Source organism: Berghia stephanieae, chromosome 2 (assembly GCF_034508935.2).
Source record: "Berghia stephanieae isolate SIO BIC M18660-M18661 chromosome 2, UCSD_Bste_1.3, whole genome shotgun sequence".
Classification (NCBI taxonomy): Eukaryota; Metazoa; Mollusca; class Gastropoda; order Nudibranchia; family Aeolidiidae; genus Berghia; species Berghia stephanieae.
This window is the reverse complement of record NC_088361.1, coordinates 3837729-3857152: the sequence shown is the minus strand read 5'-3', so window position 1 is coordinate 3857152 and position 19424 is coordinate 3837729. Positions and strand designations below refer to the sequence as shown.

The 19424-nt window shown below is 33.9% G+C and overlaps 1 protein-coding gene across 4 annotated transcripts in view; it reads left to right on the top strand.

Annotated features, from left to right (window-relative positions):
• LOC144964182 (condensin complex subunit 2-like) overlaps window positions 1-19424 on the top strand; it is a 33156-nt gene that overhangs the window by 4357 nt on the left and 9375 nt on the right. For 3 of the 4 annotated variants that reach the window (XM_078898150.1, XM_078898151.1, XM_078898153.1), the window contains exons 2-12: window positions 402-563; window positions 878-977; window positions 1884-1968; window positions 5972-6058; window positions 6380-6500; window positions 9041-9105; window positions 13109-13376; window positions 14120-14199; window positions 16252-16402; window positions 17152-17245; window positions 18827-18960. In XM_078898150.1, coding sequence (XP_078754276.1) covers window positions 425-563; window positions 878-977; window positions 1884-1968; window positions 5972-6058; window positions 6380-6500; window positions 9041-9105; window positions 13109-13376; window positions 14120-14199; window positions 16252-16402; window positions 17152-17245; window positions 18827-18960 — 1324 coding nt within the window. In that variant the 5' untranslated portion in view covers window positions 402-424. The remainder of the gene's footprint in view (window positions 1-401; window positions 564-877; window positions 978-1883; window positions 1969-5971; window positions 6059-6379; window positions 6501-9040; window positions 9106-13108; window positions 13377-14119; window positions 14200-16251; window positions 16403-17151; window positions 17246-18826; window positions 18961-19424) is intronic. The other variant, XM_078898154.1, reaches the window with a different exon arrangement.

Here is a 19424-nt window from a genome sequence, read left to right as displayed (position 1 = left end):
ATAATAGGACATCACAGGCCCTAATTCTAAAACAAAGAAAAGCTTATTCATAGTCATAGTCCTGTACTGTATTGAGATTTTCAATATTTATTTTTTAAAGACTTTGGCATTGGAAGGATGGCAAATTAGAATTTCATGAATTTTATTTTTTTGGGGGTGATATTTTTTATAATAATTGAGTTCTCAGAGCATGCATTGACGTTTCCTTCACCCTTTTCATTCCTGCTTTTCTTATGTTCATATTATTATATTTATAGTACTTTAGTGAATGACTAATTGAATGTCTACAACAAGTTTGGTTTATGTTTGATTGATAATTGTTTTTGTTTTTAAATTTATTTATTAATAATTTAGTAATTGTTTTTTTGTTTTATTTGTTTATTCATTAAAAAAAAAATTAGTCTCAACAGATTTTTATTCCAAAATGCCACGAGAGGCATTATCCCCGATAACAAACACTCCACATACACCAGCCAGGAGACTGTCAACCAAATTTGTTTCTCCTTCAACCAGTCGACAAATTGGATTGTCCAGTCCTAGCTCTGTGTTGACGAATTTTGCTGGTAATTATAATTTTATATTTGCATTTCCTCATTCCTTTTTATACAGTGTTCCATTCAGCTTTAAAAAATTGGGGTAAAAACTATTTTTTCTCTTTGACATTTGTTTTTGTTTGTTTTGATTTTTTCCTCCAAAAAGATGCATATTTTCTGTCTAGTCTCCTGTAACAATGTCTTTATGCTCAGATTCTATCACGGAAGGCATTTCACTATCTCTTGCTAATACAGAGTTGTGAACATATTTCACAGTAATACTGTAAGGTTTACTCATACTTATAGTACTAAAAATATTTTTGACTTTTCAATTTGATTTTCAGACGATGATGAGGGTCAGCAAAGAAAACAACTCAGGAGGAGATCTCAAGGTTTTGAGCTTCATAGAAAAAATCTAGGCAGTCCCCGATCTAACTCGCCATGGTAAATTTTTATTACTTTTGTTTAGATTTTTTGTTCTATTTTTACTTGGTTGAGTAACTAAACTTTACAAACTTATACTCCATTTAAATTGTAACATTTTTATGGCGTCAGTCTAGACAAACTAACGCCAGACTTGATTGATGGTCGAAAAGGAGGAGGGTGGGGGAATGGGTAAATGACTTTATTTGTAACTAGGTCAAGCATGGTAGTACAGTTATAGAGGCGTTTAAAAGAAATTTATTTTATAACTTCCCCTAAATAGAGGAGAAAAAAAACAACCCACCGATTAAACTACTCTCTCTCTCTCTCTCTCTCTCTCTCTCTCTCTCTCTCTTTCTATCTTTCTCTCTCTCTCTCTCTCTCTCTCTCTCTCTCTCTCTCTCTCTCTCTCTTTCTATCTTTCCCTTATCCACATATCTCAACCATTCTTCTATCAATCTTCATGTTCTTTAAAAATGTCATCTGATTATGGAGAGAGAATATTAATTTATTACAGTTATATAAGAGGTGCTCAACTTAGTTGACTCTTTTTACCTTTGTTTTTACAATGTTTCACAATTTTAATTCATTAAAGATACTTTAGTTTTATTGTAACATCCATAACCGCTGGGCTACAGTAACAAAGTAAAACAAATACTATCAGGCCTTTTTACCAAAAGTTAATTTTAAATCTCTTGAATATAACGAATGTCTTTTAAATTGTTTAAAGTAAAGGACAATTCATTAAGACTTTACATAGCCTATAGCACGTTATATCTCTACTATTTAAGAACGGATGTGCACCAGAAGTATTAATATAATATACAAAACTATGATATTTTATATGTTATGATTTTGTTTGAGTTTGACAGATGAATCGATAAATTTTCCTCCTTTTTGACAAATTGTCATTATTATCACTGACAGGGCCACTGATTCTAGTCTTAATGGGTTGACAAGTACAGAACTTGCTAACAACTACTCTGATTGCATCAAGTTGTCAGCTGAAAACGTGAGTCCTTCACTGTCTTACCATTAATTTTCATTGTTCAGGGGCGGTGCAAAATAAATAATTGTTGTTGTTACTTATCTGGTCAAACATCCTGCTCAATATTTACAAGACTTTGTCAGAAGTGGAAGTGTTTTACTGCTCGGCCATGGAAACCGTTAGAGATGACCTTACATAATTGTTATTCGTTTCTTTTAGTTTATATTTATTAAACCTGTAAATTCTCAGTCAATTAACTGAAATCAGTCAATTCGTCAAATTCAAATATTTAAAAAAGGAAAGAAAGAAAGAATTCATGAATCGTAATCGAATGACCGTAAAGTAATTAGGAATGTTTCACAGCGCGACGCATAGCTCATGGGCCGTTTATATTAACAATGGATATATTGCCAAGGCTAAGCGACGCTTTTTAGATTTGCCGTGTCTGAACACATTCCAGCGTATTTTCACACAGCCTTCGTGAAATGATTTTTTCACTTTCCAATCCTGTCATGATCCCAGTGGTAGCCAATTTTAACTGAGCTGCCAAGCAATAAATTTCACTGTTTCGTCTCAGCCAAAATTGACCACATTTACACGATGGAACCTTAAAGTATGAAAAAGTAAAATGCGAACGCCAGAAGTGCATTATGTAGTCACCTTAAAATCGAAAGTTATATGATTGCTACAAGCACATCTCGATTTCCTCACATTGTAAGCAAACTGGTTGACCGTTTCTTTACTGATTGGGTACCTAATTATAAGAAACAATTTTAAGTAGCCTAATTAATTCCCACGTAAATTAGTTTTCTGCCACTGTTTTGCTCAAGCGAGCTTGCTGTTTACTATTCATTTCGACTTGACAAATCTTTTCAACAGTTTATGTACTCAAACTTGCAAGAATGGCAAGTGAAGTTAAAAATTTTAGAATACAAATTATGTTCAAATAACAAGTGATACCAAGGTTATAATATTGATAATGATGATCAATGGCAATAACATATTTCCATCCAGGTGTCTAAGGTACACTTTAATTGCTTTCTCAATGTGGAATTTTGTACTTCTTGGACTCCAACTTAAGCCGGAAAACAGACTAGATCTGAAATCATCTACTTTGACAGGCCCATTTTTGTCAATTTTCATCTTTTATCTACAAATAAGTGTCATATATCATTTTAAAGCTTGAAATATGATGATTCAGAATTTGTAAAAATTATGAGCAGGAGACGATTATGTAACTTTAAAAAGTAGGTCAATCAACGGTGACCCTGATTTACACGGAAATGCAAAATGAACAGAAATGTTAACAATCTGAAGTGAAAAATGACTCAAAATACACGTACACAGGTCCACTTTTTAAAAATAAATAACAAACAGAATATATTTTGTACTTTGTATTGAAACTAACTTTATTATACAACAAGGGGGATAATTACATGAGACAAATAACGAAAAAATATTTTTTGTAGTATTTTAAACTTTCATTTCAACTTTGAAAAAAAATGGGTCCTTGTTTTCAATTGTATTGTCAAAACGGGTGACAACAACCCAGGAATATGTGTCTGGAGGATCCTCTTTCACAAATCACACACTCTGCTCTGCACATGCTCATAAATAAATTGGCCCGCTATTCCTTGGGAGAACTGCACGGTGAAACTCCCTCTCCTCCAGTACCTGGTATAAAAGTAAAAGCAATATATAAAGACATAGTTGATGACAAAAGCACTGCTTTAAGCATATTTGATTTCCACTGCTTTAAACATATTTGATTACTCTCTTGAGAAAATAAGGCTTATAATTGCGCATACGAAAGGTGTTTTTAAGAACAAATACTCACACTTATAACTGTTGTTTGCTACACCACGGAGGTTCAAGTGTGAGGATGTGAAATGATGTAGCATATGAATCTAATAAAAAGATATTTATAAATAAGTCTAAAATCTGATAACAAATTTTTTTTCTGGAACATTTTGGCAAGTCGTACAGCATTTTTTCCTTTCAACATGTAATTCAGTACTTAGTTGCTATTACGGATTTTATCCATATCGGTTAGCAAATTCACAGTTGTGGAGCAAGATCTCTCAAGCCTGTGTATCTTGTATTGTAGCTTTACAAAATTTTCATACTGGATAAAATGCTTTTAGATCATATGGTCAGATCCCAACGCTGCATCCTCCCTAAAAGCAGAGTGAATGTTGTAGTGACACAAAAATTATGAGATAAGAGAGGCAATCAATATATTTAATATTAAATGTTTACAAAATTCAATTGTTTAGCAATTTGTGTTCTTAAACAGCTAGAAATGTTCAGATTTGTACTTACATTGAAATATTCAGCATATGTTACCAAAGTTTACATTTATGAACTGTATATTCATCACCAATGTCCAAGTTCACATATTTCAGAATTTATGGTGCCCACGCAGGTGACACCAAACTTTATTTTGCTCAAAAAAACTTTTTCAAAAGTTTCAAGCCAAAAATCAAATTTTAAAACACAAAGTCAGAGCAAGATTAATGTCTCCAATCAATTTTCAAACTTTCTATCATAATTAATAATAAAATAGGATATTGAAATTTGGTGCACGGGCAGAAAATTGAAGACACGAAATCTCCCATACCCGATTATTCACTCTAAAAACAACTAAAAATGTTAATTTTATTTGTTTTGTTAATTTTACAAGTTTCCTAGACCTAATTTTAGTCACTTGAACAAATTTGTAGTTAAAAATTTCAAGGCTTGCCTGATATATAAAATTAAGTTTCCTTTGTCCCATCGGAGACACGAAAATAACGCGATTACATAATATGCAGAAAATAACTTATAAACAAAGATGGAGATAATTTTTTAAATTTTTAAATCATACAAATTGTAGTTAATACATCTAACTTTTGTTAAAAACAAAACATAAAGTTAACCTTAAATGGAAACTGTTGATTCACTTACCTCATTTGATCCATTCTAAAAACGAAAGTAAAACCTTCGTGTCTTCAAAATGCCACTTTCGCTCGGTAAAAAATCCTTAAAAAATATAAAGGAGCAAAATTTCGCCACCATTTTTGCTACCACAGCTCCAGGAAGAGTTGATCTATCAAAAACAGCAACTATAATCACCAAATCTCAATTAGATTTGATTTATTGTGTCGCCCATGCAGAAAATGCTTTTCCTGTCATTATTGTGTTTTCCGCCTTAAGCGTTTTATGGACATTCTCAACCATGGGAGTATGATCCCATGGCATAAATAAGGATGGGGGGAGGGGTTTGCAGAGCTGCCAATTTTACATCAAAAGGTCATATTAGTATGCTTTTATTACCTTTGTAAGATTGTATTCTATTTTCTTGCAAATTGTACAGGGTTTGTTTTTTTTCATGAAAATTAGATTTTAATATTATTTCAAAAATTACTCAACGACAGGGAATGAGATGACTGAAGAATTCCAATTTCAAATTGTGCACTTTTTCTCCAAATCTTACTCTTTTTGTCAAGCAATCTTACACCTTTCATTGTTCTAGGTTGACAGCCCCATTGGGTGAGGGTGAGAAGATTATGTTTATTGAATGCATATTTATTTGGCCTACATTATTGGTATTATTATTGTTGTTGTTGTTGTTATTAACATACGACCGCTACTTAATTCTATTATTCCAGCACAAATGTAAAATACCTACTCTCGTCGCATGCCAATTTCTCAACATTTTAATTGTTAAAAGAAGTTATCCAGGATCTTGATCACCATGAATATGATGACTTTTCAACATTTTGAAAGAGGACTCAAGAGGCAGAAACGTGTGTTAGAACTACTTCCTATCTTTTTGTTTCCATTTCAAGTCATATAATGGTTGTCATTTTGATGTGATTATTGCAATGATCATTTAACAGTATCAAAGTTTTATCTTTTTCTTTTATTTTTTTTTTTCTAAACTCTAGCATTGTCCCATCAGAATGGCAACAAGGTAAGATCTGTCTTTGAACATGAACAGTTTTTGTTGTCTTTCTAATCAGAAAAAAATAATTTTATTTCTCAGAAAATCACTGCTAAGAATGCGTTTGGATTGCATCTGATTGACTACATGACAGTATTGCTGAAAAAGCAAGAGCTAGAAAATTTCCAGGTATTTTCATTTTTTAATAAGTTTATATTTTGGAAATGCAGACACCTGCCTTAATTCCTTAAAGGTTATCAGCAACCAACGTTCTCCATTTTTACATCATTAAAATTTTGTATTTATTCAACCATATTTTACAGGTCTCTTATTCATTACTCAATTAAAGAATATACACACAAGATCTTTTTTAATAATGAGTCAATATATTTTTCATTTTCGTCTTATTTTTAATTGAAGGGTTTAAAGCCGATGTAGATAAATTAAGTAACCAGTAATAATTTATGTATGTATAATTTGTGGTGAGAGGTTTTTATTATCATCTTTTAGGTGGCTAGTTCTACTCTGGATGCCAGTGTTAAGATCTATGCTGGAAGAGTGGACTTCATCCATAACCATGCTTACAAAGTTCTCAGTGGATTGGGTGGCACTCAGAAAGCTGGAGAAGATGGTACCATTTTCATTATTTTTCCGATTCCCCCCTATTAGTTATTTATTTTTTACCAGTTTTCTCAGAAATTCTCTGCTGATTTTGATATGCCAAAAATTTACACTTTATCTTCTTAACCGCTTTGCTGACTTACTTTGTTTTTTAGGTTGGTTAGTCCATTACTGAGTAAAATTTGATTGTTACACACAATTTTTAAGTATTTATTTATCATGCAATCTATACCAAAAAAAAACCCCTAAAGTTAAAGTCACCAAAATGTTCCAGCCAAAATTGATTTTGACTAAATATTTTTTTGAAAATATAATGGCAGTCTATCTCTTACTAAACAATATGTTAAAATGACGAATTCCAGTGCTGTTTGCTCCATACAATATCTTCATATTACAGTTTTTACTGAAAATCTTCTATTTATTACTACAACGGTCACTTAACTTATTTCTTGATCGATTTTCTAGATCCAAAAGGCATTTTTATTAATAAATGTCATTACTGTATGAATGATATCCTTAATATGAAAATTAACAATGAATTCTCATAAGGCAATCTGAGCAGGAGTGTTCACTTAAGAAGTATTTGAATTCAAAGGCTGTTTCAAATTTATCTTGTTTTTTTTTCTACATCATATTGACTAGATTTTGCATTGTATTTAAGATTCATGAGTCTGATTTATAGGCTACATAACAACCAGATAGCAGTGACCCAAAATTTTGGTGAAGAAAATAAATATTTGTGTCCTTTTGGTACAGTAGTGATAAGGAGGTTATTTGGAAAATAATACATTCTGGCATACACCTAAAACATATATAAATCTTATTAAACAACTCTTTAACCAAGCAAGCTGCCAAGTAATCCATAATGGGAAACACTGATTCCTTTGAGGTTAAAACTGGAGTGAGGCAGGAATGTCTTCTTTTACCAATAATATTTCTAACAGTAATTGACTGGATCATGTGCAGAACTGTGGGAGATAAAAAGACTGGAATAAAACGGAACTTTAATCTGAATGTTACTCGAAGTCGACTCAATTCTGAGTATTTGTATTCGAGGGTGGAGAGAGTTGTTGAGTGCGACAGCCATTGTTGGTGTTTAGGCTGAAGAATTTTGATAATCTTCGTTTGAATAATTCTAAATCTTTTGTGTTCACACATGATTCGGGAAGAGTGTCCCAGTCTTTGGTAGTGCTGTGATATTTTTGAAGATGTTTGAATTTGTAGATTGATGTTTTAGTGTTTTTGGGTTGATTTTTCGTTGTAAGTAGTTGTTCTGGTAAAATGGTCATAATTTTGTTTGTAATTTTGAACATGAGCTTTAAGCATTGTTCTTTCCACCTGTCTTGTAAGGGAGACCATCCAAGCTGTGTGATCATTTCTGTTTTGCTGCTATGGGGGCTGTAGTCATTTGAGACAAATCTTGCAGTGTTGCAGCGCGACACTGGCCAACTTCAATTGCTTTTATATCCAATTGTAGGTGTGGGTCCCAAACTACAGGAATAATGATGAATCTTATGAATGTTGTGTAGAATCAATATCTAGAAGACCTTGACTATGATATTTGTTTATTGTCACAATCCCATCAACATCTACAATCAACAACAGACAAACTTGTCAAGGAAGCAACACAGACTAGTTTAAGAATATACACAAAGAAAACAGAAGTGACGAGATTACTAAACAATACAACTCCCATCTCAGTAAATGGAAACAATCTGAAGGACGTAGACAAATTTACATATTTCGAGTAGCATCGTTTCGACATCTGGAGGAACAGATGAAGACACAGAGGCTAGAATAGGAAAAGCATGACATGCATTTATCACCCTCAGACCTATATGGCAATCAACAAATCTATCACTGAAAAACGGACCTTCTGTATAGCTTCACACACACACACACACACACAAAATACCAAATAAATTATTGTGTGATTTTTCTTACCACTGTACGATTGCATGATTTTTCTTTTAATTTAGACAATTTTTATCATTCTGATCAGTTCTCAATATTTATCTGTTTTTATTCTGTTCCTTTCCTAATTTAGGAGTGGTTTTGTACATTCTACATGATTGTCACTCCCTACATTTAACAGTTGTTGTTTCGTAACATTAGTGATTTGTTCAGTGCCAAATGTCCTTACTTTTAACTTTTAGAGCTCCAAAAGCTTTTGAAATTCCTAGCCCATACAAACACTTCATTATTTCCATAATTATTTAAAGTTAATTTTCTTCTTCTTTAGTTCGTCTGAGCCATCAGACCCATTGAGCTGGATTCTATCCCGGTTTCTATGAAATGGACAATAGCAATTGCTTGCTAACCTCTGGATAGGATGCCAGTCTATCTCAAAGTACTTTCCTTGATTTCTTTTTTCCACGAAGAGCAATGAATTTTTAAATTTCAAGTTGAACGTCTGATATAAAATATGTTAGGTTTGTTATCTGTATTGTTGTTTATACTTAAAAGACTTGTTGTTTATACCTAAAAGACTTATTGTCAACTCTCACATTGGAAATTATGTCAATTTTATCTCTTGATCATCATTTACAGACAACCAAGAAGAGGGAGATGTTGATGGAGAAGGAGAATCAGTAGGGGTGAAGAAGAAGAAAAAGGTATTTATTTACTTTCTATGGTTTAGAATGGTTGGGTAACTATTTATCACAAATTTCTTCAGAGTTGATGAAATATGAATGAAATGATTTTTTAAATATAAAATTTGAAAAATTGCATTTTGACAGATTATAAGAAAATGGCTGACATTTTATATATTTTTTTCTTAGTATTGTCCTGGTTTTTATTTTGGGGGGGGGGGGGGGGGTGGTTGGAAGCCTTTAATTAATTTAATCTTATCAGGATTTTCAAAATGTAGTATTACTAGTGTGAGAGTCTTTTAGTTTTGATTATTATTATTATTAGGAAGTGGTTATTCAGTATCAGATACTGAATAGTGTTTTGCCACTATTCAGTATCCGCAAGGAACTCTTTTTTATAGCAGTAGTGAAAAGTGCGACAATCTCGGTTGAATGTAAATAAACTGCTGACCGACTTCCAGATTGAACACGTGCAGTAACTGACAGCCCGATTCAAAGTTGCAAAAATATTTTGATCGTAATTTTTTAATTTCTGCTATTGTGCAATTAACATAGATCAAAATATCAAAGTAAAAGTGGCAGTCAAATACATTTTTAAATGTCTGAATAGACATGATTAAATGTCACTATATATTCAGTGCCACCATGGTTGGTGGATATAAGCTGTTTGACTCTGAGCTTAAGGTTCGAGAGTTCAAATCCCAGGAGGGATAACTTTTTTTTTTTCCCCAATATTTTTAAAATTCCTTCTGTCTATTAAAACTTTTGTTTTAATAATTTTATTTGCTTGTAATATACTTTAATGTTGATATTATACTATTGTTCTTTTATTGTTATTATTATTGTTGTTATTATTATTATTATTATTATTATTATTATTATTATTATTATTATTAATATTATTATTATTTCTACTTACATACTATTATTATTATTATTTTTGTTGTTGTAATCGTCATCATCATCATTATCATGATTATGATTATTTTTTTTTTAATCTGGTAGTTGGAGTAACTTAATCAGTTATCGATTTATTACGAATATCTTTTATGTGTTATAATCTCGTTGTTGTTTTTCATTGATGTGCTCTTCTATTGTTTATTACTTTTAAAAATCTTGCTTTTTCTGTTTGTCACATTTGTTGTTGTTGTTGTTGTTCTTGTTGTTGTTTTTGTTTGTTTGTTTGTTTTGTCATCTAAGACAATCCCGATTCATTATAAATATGTGAACAGACTTTCTGCCATTTTTAATTGAGCGATGTACTTTCGTGAATTAATTGCCGTATTATATTAAAATTTACGTGTAATAATAATAATAGTAATAATAATAATAATAATAATATTGATAATAATAATAATAATAATAATTTAAATAGATACTGAATATTAGACTACAATTGACATCTATTTACTGATTACACGTGGTATTTTTAGGGGTGTTTTCTTTTTTTACGAAACACGCCGAAACCCGACAAAGTTATGGGAAGTAGGCAGCAGTGGGGAGTGAACCTGGGACTGGGTTTCGTAAAAAAAAGCAATTACTTTTTTTACGAAACCCGACAATATCCGACAAAGTTATGGAAAGAAAGTAGGCAACAGTGGGGGAGTAAACCCGAGACTCAGGGAACTGTACACTATTGGGGGAGTAAACCTAAGTCTATGGTTTTTCGACGGGTTTTGGCGGGTTTTGTAAAAACAACTCCCATAGTCTGGCTTCATTTCCCACTGGCATTCATTTTCCATAGTCCCAGGTTCATTTCCACTGATATCCTCTTCTCACAGTCCCAGGTTCACTCCCAACCGGTGTGCACTTCCCTGAGTCCCGGTTCATTGCCCAATGGTGCCCACTTCCCATAACTTTTGACAATTTCGGTAGGTTTTGAAATAAAAGTACATTCTGAGCTCACTGTCCACTGGTATCAGCCTCTCGCAGTCCCAGGTTCAATTCCCATCGGTGTCCGAATCCCAGATTCACTCCCCACTGCTGCCTACTTACCATAACTTTGTCGGATATTGCCAGGTTTCGTAAAAAGGTAATTGCTTTTATGTGAAACTAGCTGAAACCCGCCAAAAACCATAGTCTCAGGTTCACTCCCCACTGGTGTACACTTCCCTGAGTCTCAGGTTCACTCCCCACTGTTGCCTACTTCCCACAACTTTGTCGGATATTGCCGGGTTTCGTAAAAAAGTAATTGCTTTTATGTGAAACTCGCTGAAACCCGCCGAAAACCATAGCTCAGGTTCACTCCCCATTGGTGTACACTTCCCTTAGTCTCAGGTTCACTCCCCATTATTTGCCTACTTTCCATAACTTTGCCCCATTCTGTTGGGATTTGGCGCATTTCGTAAACAAAAAGTAATTGCTTTTTTTTTTACAAAACCCGCCGAAACCCAGACCCAGGTTCACTCCCCACTGGTGTACATTTCCATGGATCTCAGGTTCACTCCCCACTGTTGCCTACTACCCATAACTTTGTCGGATATTGCCAGGTTTTGTCGGGTTTCGTTAAAAAAGTAATTGCTTTTATATGAAATTAGCTGAAGGCCGCCGAAAACCATAGTCTCAGGTTCACTCCCACTGGTGTACACTTTACTGTCTCAGGTTCAGTCCCCACGCTTTGCCTACTTTCCACAACTTTGCCGCATATTGTCGGGTTTCGTAAAAAACATAACCCCCCCCCCCCTCCCCCATTTTGTTATTGCTGTTTTACAAAACCCAGAGTCCCAGGTTCACTCCCCACTGGTGTACACTTCCCTGAATCTCAGGTTCATCCCCTCCTCTCGCCCTCCCTCCCTTACACACACACACGCGCTGCTGCATACCTCCCGGATATTGCCAGGTGTCGTCGGGTTTCGTAAAAAAGTAATTGCTTTTTATTACGAAGCCCGACGAAACCCAGTCCCAGGTTCACTCCCCACAGGTGTACACTTCTCTGAGTCCCAGATTTACTCCCACAGCTGCCCTCTTCCCATAACTTTGTCAGGTTTCGGAAAAAAAAAACACCGTATTATAGTGCAAACCCACTATTCAGTGTCAGATACTGAATAGTACAAAACCACTATTCAGTATCAGATACTGAATAGTACAAAACCACTATTCAGTATCAGATACTGAATAGTGGAAAACCGCTATTCAGTATCTGATACTGAATAGTGCAAAACCACTATTCAGTATCAGATACTGAATAGTGCTAGCCTTATTATTATAGCTGGGTGGGGTTCCTAACCTCCCATAGTGGGCAGGGAGGTACATGCTGTGTCTTCTATCCCCCTATATTATGTTTTCCAACTTGCTTTCTGTCTTTGTCTTGGAATGAGATTACTTGGTTTTGTACTGGATCTGGCACCTTTTATGTGTGACAAACAAATTCCCGCAAAGCTGAAGGAAAAATATATACATCTGTTGTAAGGCCAGCAATATTGTATTCTCGAGGCAGCAGCTACGACACAGAAACAAGATAAAGAAGTTGAGTTGGCAGAAATGAGGATAAGCTGAAAGAAGTTATGTATCCATATGTGGATATTTATTTTTTTCCCTTTATTTTGTAGGAGGTTATTTTTTTAAACAAGATAATATAATTAGTGAAATTGATATTCCTTTTATTCATCTTTGGGGAAATGTTGCTTTTTCGGGACAGAGATAACCCAGACACTGCAAATTGAGCATCAGATGCTAAATTATTTGCTCAAAGAAAAAAATAAGATTTCATCAGCAGGACTAAAACCCGGGTCTTCTAGGTGGAAATGCAGTGCCTCATCCTGTTGGTCATCACTCATCTTTTTGAACATCTCTCTCTCTCTCTCTCTCTCTCTCTCTCTCTCTCTCTCTCTCTCTCTCTCTCTCTCTCTCTCTCTCTCTCTCTTTCTCACACACACACACACATACACCCATACACACACTCTCACTCTCACTTATTTTTTTGTTTGTTGTTGACCAATTTCCTTTTGTTTTTTCATCCTCCAAAACCTCCAAATTCTTTATTCCAATTCAACAATACTACTTGAATATTTTCCTTTTTAATTAGGTCAGAAAAGGGCATACAACAGAGACCAACCTGAAAAATATTAATGTGGACAAATTTGACCTGGCCTTTGAAGTGGACCCCATGTTTCAGATAATGTCAGCCGCCTTTGATGAAGGAGGGGCCAAGGGTCTCTTACTTAACCGTCTCAGTTTTTTTGATAACTCACAACACTTGGTTCTCGATTCGTCAACCCCTGTCAATTTGGTGGAAGATAGGCTCCAGAATTCACAAGATTCACGTAAACCAGTTGATGTTGCTGTGGTTCAAGGTAAGGCCTTGCAACATTCATTCATTACTTGTTCTTTCCATGGAGGTTTGTCCTTTTGAAAAAAATATAGGACAGGACATTGACACTGCAATAGACAAGGTTTTGAGATTTGAAAAAAATTGTTTTTTTTTAATTATGTACTGTTTAGATCAGTACTTTTAATTATCGGGGATGCCCCTTTTCTGGCTTAAGCCGGGAAACTGGCTTTTTAAAAGTGTTTCAGCTGATCTTGGTCAGTATTTGTGGGTTTTTTCTTTTAAAGATGAAAGTATTGGGGTTTTTTTTAAAGCAATGGTAAGGGGAAGCTAGATGGTTCTGTATCCTTTTCTATGATTTAAGGGGGATATCCTTTGATGAAGAGAAGATTTGTACGAAATATTTCACATATATTATGCTGTTAACAAGAAAAATCTCCAGGCTTTTTTTTATTTGAGCAAAGTGCATCCTTAGATATTAGCAGTGCAAAATAGACAAGGTTTTAAGAAATAACTCAACCCTGTGATAAAATGCACTAGATTATTCTAATCAGCACTTAAGTCAGGAAATGTGTATTACTCAATTCATTGACAGTTGTTTGATGTGGGTGGAATTGTTTACTTTTGATTTTTTTCTTCTTTTCTTTTTTTTAATTTGATTTTATTTATTTATTTATTAATGCATGGAAACGGTTCGCAATTCTATTTTTTTTTTTAATTGAGTCATTTTAAAAAATGACCACATTTTAATGTTATTGTGTTTTCCAGAAATGTTGGGCGATTTACAACTTGACAAGGAAATTTGTCCGTCAGTGTCAGACTTCCATTTTACCAATTGGAATGGAGAGGTTAGTCAAGTTACAATCACTTTTTGATTCTTATTATTTGCGTGGCATAATTTATTGTTTCATGAGCAAAGAGGGATTATACTTACAATTTGGCATCGTACATTACCCAATGAGTTTGAAAAATAGAGTTTTTGTCTTTAACATTTTGACAGGTCATGACACAGGTGCCGAATATTTTGAATTATGACAACAGAAAGATATAAGAATCACCAGGCCATACCTGAGTTTTGTGTTATTAATCTCATTCCACTCTGTATAGAGGATATATAGAGTAAGCAGAAGCTCTATTGATTAGAGGATAGCATAGCTGCCAACTGTCCTCATAAAATCGGGACTGTCCCAATTTGGCAATCTGGAGAAAAGCATCACCACAACATCATTATCTCTACTTGCGCTGACACCACCACATTATCATCACAACCACCACTACTCCAGCCACCAGCATCACTGGGTAGGGTTCCTGACTTCCCATATGGGGCAGGGGGGTACATGCTGTGTCTTCTATCCCCTTATATCTGTTTTCCAACATGCTTTCTGTCTTTGTCTTGGAATGAGATTACTTGGTTTTGTCCTGGCCCTAGCCGGAGTCCTGGCTGGGAGGGAAACAGTCAAATGCATAGTTATTGTTTTGGGAGATGATATTTTTGTCCTTGTAAATCATCTCTCTGTTATGTGTTATTTTGAATGTATAATGTACGCATTTGAGTGTATTCCTCTTTGTTGGATTTTGTGTTTGTGTCCGGATGAGACTTATAGGTGATCTCAAACTAAGTACATTGGTGGTATGCTCTTGGAATCTACATCTGATCCCTATTTGTTCCCAGTTCTCCTATGTCTTACTTTTTCTTGGGTGCTTTAATTGTAATTCTAGAAAATTTTACTATTCCATTTTCTTCCATTTTACTGGCGCTGATATAACCTAAATGTGTTGCAAGTCCCGTAAAACCCCTAAAAACAAAAAAGCAAAACGAACCACCAACATCACATGATCATCACTACCATTATTCCAATCACCACCACATCATAATTATCTCTTCCAACTACAGAGCTATTTGTATATTTTCATTAGACATCATCTGATTTAAAATAGTAATAGATAGTGATAAATCTTTATTGTCCACAAAATGGATTTTGGAATTGTGTTTGGTGTGGAGAAAAAAAAGTCGATGTGGTTGGTGACATTATGTTTTTTAAAAGCTCTGTACTGTCCATAACAGATTTGATTTTGTATGCGGGAATTCCTGTTTCCCCTTTTAAATTCTCCCGCTCTTGGTTAGTGTATTTAATATTTTAAAATTGTAATTTTTATGCAGGCTTTTTTGCGCGGTCAGAACTTTCTGCAGTTTTTTTTTCGATGCTTTGGTGCTACCACTAGCATCCATGTAATTGTGACAGTTTCTTGTTTGGAGAGCCTAAGCCTAAAGCTGTATTTACCTCATCAGTAGAAACAGTTTTGAACATTGTTTGTTTTTAAAGTCATCTTTACTTATGAATGACTTGCTTATTTGGCATTCCTTCTAATTCTACATCAAGGCCCCTTACATTACCCCTACCATTTTAGTCACATTATCAATCATGACTTTCCTCTCATATACTGCACTCATTCATTTTAAAACTTATGTCTTCAGTTTGTTGAAAAATTTCAAACAGGTCATTTACAGGTCTAGTTTTGTTTCATCATTAGAAAAATGTTTTGGAGCATCTTTTGTTATTTCTGATGTTATCTGTAGTTCAATGAATGGCTCGCTTATTTGGTTTTTCCTCTACATTAAACCACTTACTGTCATACCTCCAGTAATACTGCTTGTCATTTTAATCATATTATTATCTTTTATCCCTTTTCTCTGTGATACTAACCTTATTTATTTTTAAACTCACATCTTCGGTTGGTTGAAGAGTTTCAGTTGATTTTTTATAAAACTCGTATATACAGGTCTAAAAATATGTCTAGACTGAAATAGATAGTTAGCCAAGTCCTTTGAATATCAGTTCAACCTGTTTTTGCCATTGGCAAGTGATGATTTGTTGTATAAATTATCTTTGTTTTTCCAGTCATCTGAACTCCCATCGGCCTCCAATCTCTCAGAATACGCCTTTGATCCGTGTTCAGAGCCCCAACATTTACCAAGTGTTGAAGAAGAAGCTGAGGCTATTGCTCATGTACAAATTGATGATTTGGACAATGCTACAGATGACCATGAGGGTGAGTGAATGATCTTTCCTTTGTCCCTTTTTTCTTTTCTTTTTGCATTGACATATAAAGCTATGACATCTTGTTGTTTATGTAACATTCAGCACAAAACAAGATCATTAAGTTATTTTGAAATACAATTTAAGATCTGGATTTCATCATTTTCTCTTGATTGAATATTAAGGCTGGCAATGAGAGGTTCGCATAATCATTAAATGAATGTTCATAATAAAATTTTGATCTACATTTGTAACATCGCTGCTGGTGTTATGATAGCAATTGGTAATAATTATTATCATCAACACCACCATCAAAATCGTTTTCATTGTTATTGAGAGGTTTGTTACAGAGGCCCCTATCATCCTGCTTTTCACTGAATCATTCCTCTTTTTCAGAGGGAATTCCATAATTTTGCCCATTAGTAAAAAATTCTGTGTATTACTATTTTGTCAGCAGTCTAGGCTAGACATATTTCTACAACTATTATAATTATTATTAGTAGTAGTTGTTGCTGTTATGTCGTAATTATAATAATTATTATTATTTATTATTATTATTATAATTATTACTATTATTATCAATATTACTATTATAATAATTATTAGTAGTAGTAGTAGTTGTTGTACTGTCGTTGTTATTGTCATCATCTTCATTATTTTTTATTATTGTTATTATTATTATTATTATTGTTATTATTCTTATCATTATTTTTATGTTTTGTTTGATTTTTATTGTTTTATTTATTTCTCAATTTCATTCAGTGTCAGCTGACCTTGCAGGTCCTATAGATAGCATGACCACTGGATCTGACATGGGAACAGCTGAATTCGTGCAGAGTGCCTTCTCAGATTTAAGGTTTGTTGCTTAATCTCGGTTTATGTCACTGGATGATTGCTTTGATACATGAACATGTTTTAACTTAAATAGGAATTCTTAAACACTTTTGTCAAATTCATCCTCAAGAATGCCGCATCTGTGGTCCTGTGGTATGCTGTCTCATTTTGTAACTAGGCCAGCAATATTGATCATGGATTAGCGACTAAATGGATGATATTTATCAATAAAACATCTGACTTGGCATTGTAATTGACTTTGATTTGTAAAGTTCCTGACACACAGCCCACCGAAACGGGCAGTGAATTCTAAGTGCAAAAAGTTACATTACGGACATATTGGAGGGAAGCATTTAGCATTGTGAAAGTGTGGCAATCTTCTGATATAAATGTACATATTTTACTTATCTATTTATTATTAATTTTTGAGAAGCACTTAAATACGTTGAAAATGTGAATTATTCATAACAGAGTGGTTTTGGGTTTTTTTTAAAAAAGCATTTGTGTAATTTGTGTTTGAGTCATGGTTTAACCTTTTGTGTGATGTGCTGTTTGTTAATGTCTTGTTGGTAAATGGCTTGGAATGTAAGCCATCATGGGTTGTTTGCTATTTCATATATTCCCCCTAATTATGTCCTTTGGGACGTTGTGTCCTTTTTTCTGGAATGACAACACTTTTTCCTGCCTGTTCTTGCTGAGAAGGAGAGTCAGATCGCTATCTAATTGCCATAAATTAATGCAAAATTAACAATCACGTATAAAATTATAAATAGCAATATTTTATCATTTTAGAATTCTTATCGACATTCATCAAAGCCATATTTCTAGAAAGGAGTCAAAATTCTTCCACGTGTCTCCAAACCCCCTCATATCAAGAGCTTGAGATATGGATTGCAAAAACCTCTCTTCTGATATATCCTTTGAGGAAATCATTTTATGCCATGATGTCTAGCAAAATAAGTAGGATTTTTAAGCTGTACATAAGTTTATTCCCAAAATAGAATGCAGACATATTGTACTATTTCATCTTGACATATCTCAATTTGTCTTAATTCATCGATCTGGGTGCAGTTACTTGTGCAAGATCTGAAAAGGTTTCAATTATACAGTATCAGATAAGATAGAGCAGAAAGAAAAATATCAGCCTTCCTTGATTTGTGGTTGAAGCTTAGATCTTCTGTTGCATTAATAAAAAATTTGTATAACTCTCAAAAATCAGTGTATCCCATTTTCTCCTTCTTCTTCTTCTTCTTCTTCTTCTTCTTCTTCTTCTTCTTCTTCTTCTTCTTTTTCCTTCTTTTTCCTTCTTCTCCTTCTTCTTCTTCTTCTTCTTCTTCTTCTTCTTCTTCTTCTTCTTCTTCTTCTTCTTCTTCTTCTTCTTCTTTCTTCTTCTTCTTCTTCTCTTCTTCTTCTTCTTCTTCTTCTTCTTCTTCTTCTTCTTCTTCTTCTTCTTCTTCTTCTTCTTCTTCTTCTTCTTCTTCTTCTTCTATTATTATTATTTTTATTATTGTTATTATTGATGATAATAATATTGGTAATATTAGAACATTCAGTTGTTAGTTTGTCCTTTGATAATTGTTATTTATGAAATTTTCATTCAAAGCTCTGGCAATGCTGGTAAGCTCCGTCAAATACTGGCATTGGAACCAACTGACTACTCATATTTCAACAAGATTCTAATGGGCTCTTGGGCTGGTCCTGCGCACTGGAACATGGCAGCTGGAGCAAGATCAACAAGTATGGCTTTTTTTTTGTTTTTTGTTTTTTTGTTTAATGGATATATTATCAGGAGATGGTTCTCAAAGCTAATCTTGAAAATGGAATGTGTATTAGGGGAAAATCATTTTAAGGGTCCATCTTGCAACAAAAGAGATATAATCCATGCATCAGCATGGTTACATAATGAGCAATAAGGGTTAATGGTCTTGCTAACGAAAAAATGAAAAGATGCCAACAACTGGGTTTGAGTGTCAGAGTTCCGCAGTTGGCCACTATTCTCAATTTTCTGCGTTGAGCAATAATTCAGTCCACGGTTGACTTGTATTCCATGCTCTGAATCGATCAGCTGATCACGTTCGTGTTGAGAAAAGACGATTGTTTCTCCTTATTGCTATCCATGGGCAACGTTTTAATTGACAAAGTTCAATGTCCTATCCACTTGGCCATCTAGCCCCCTTCTGTGTTATTTTCTAATATTATTG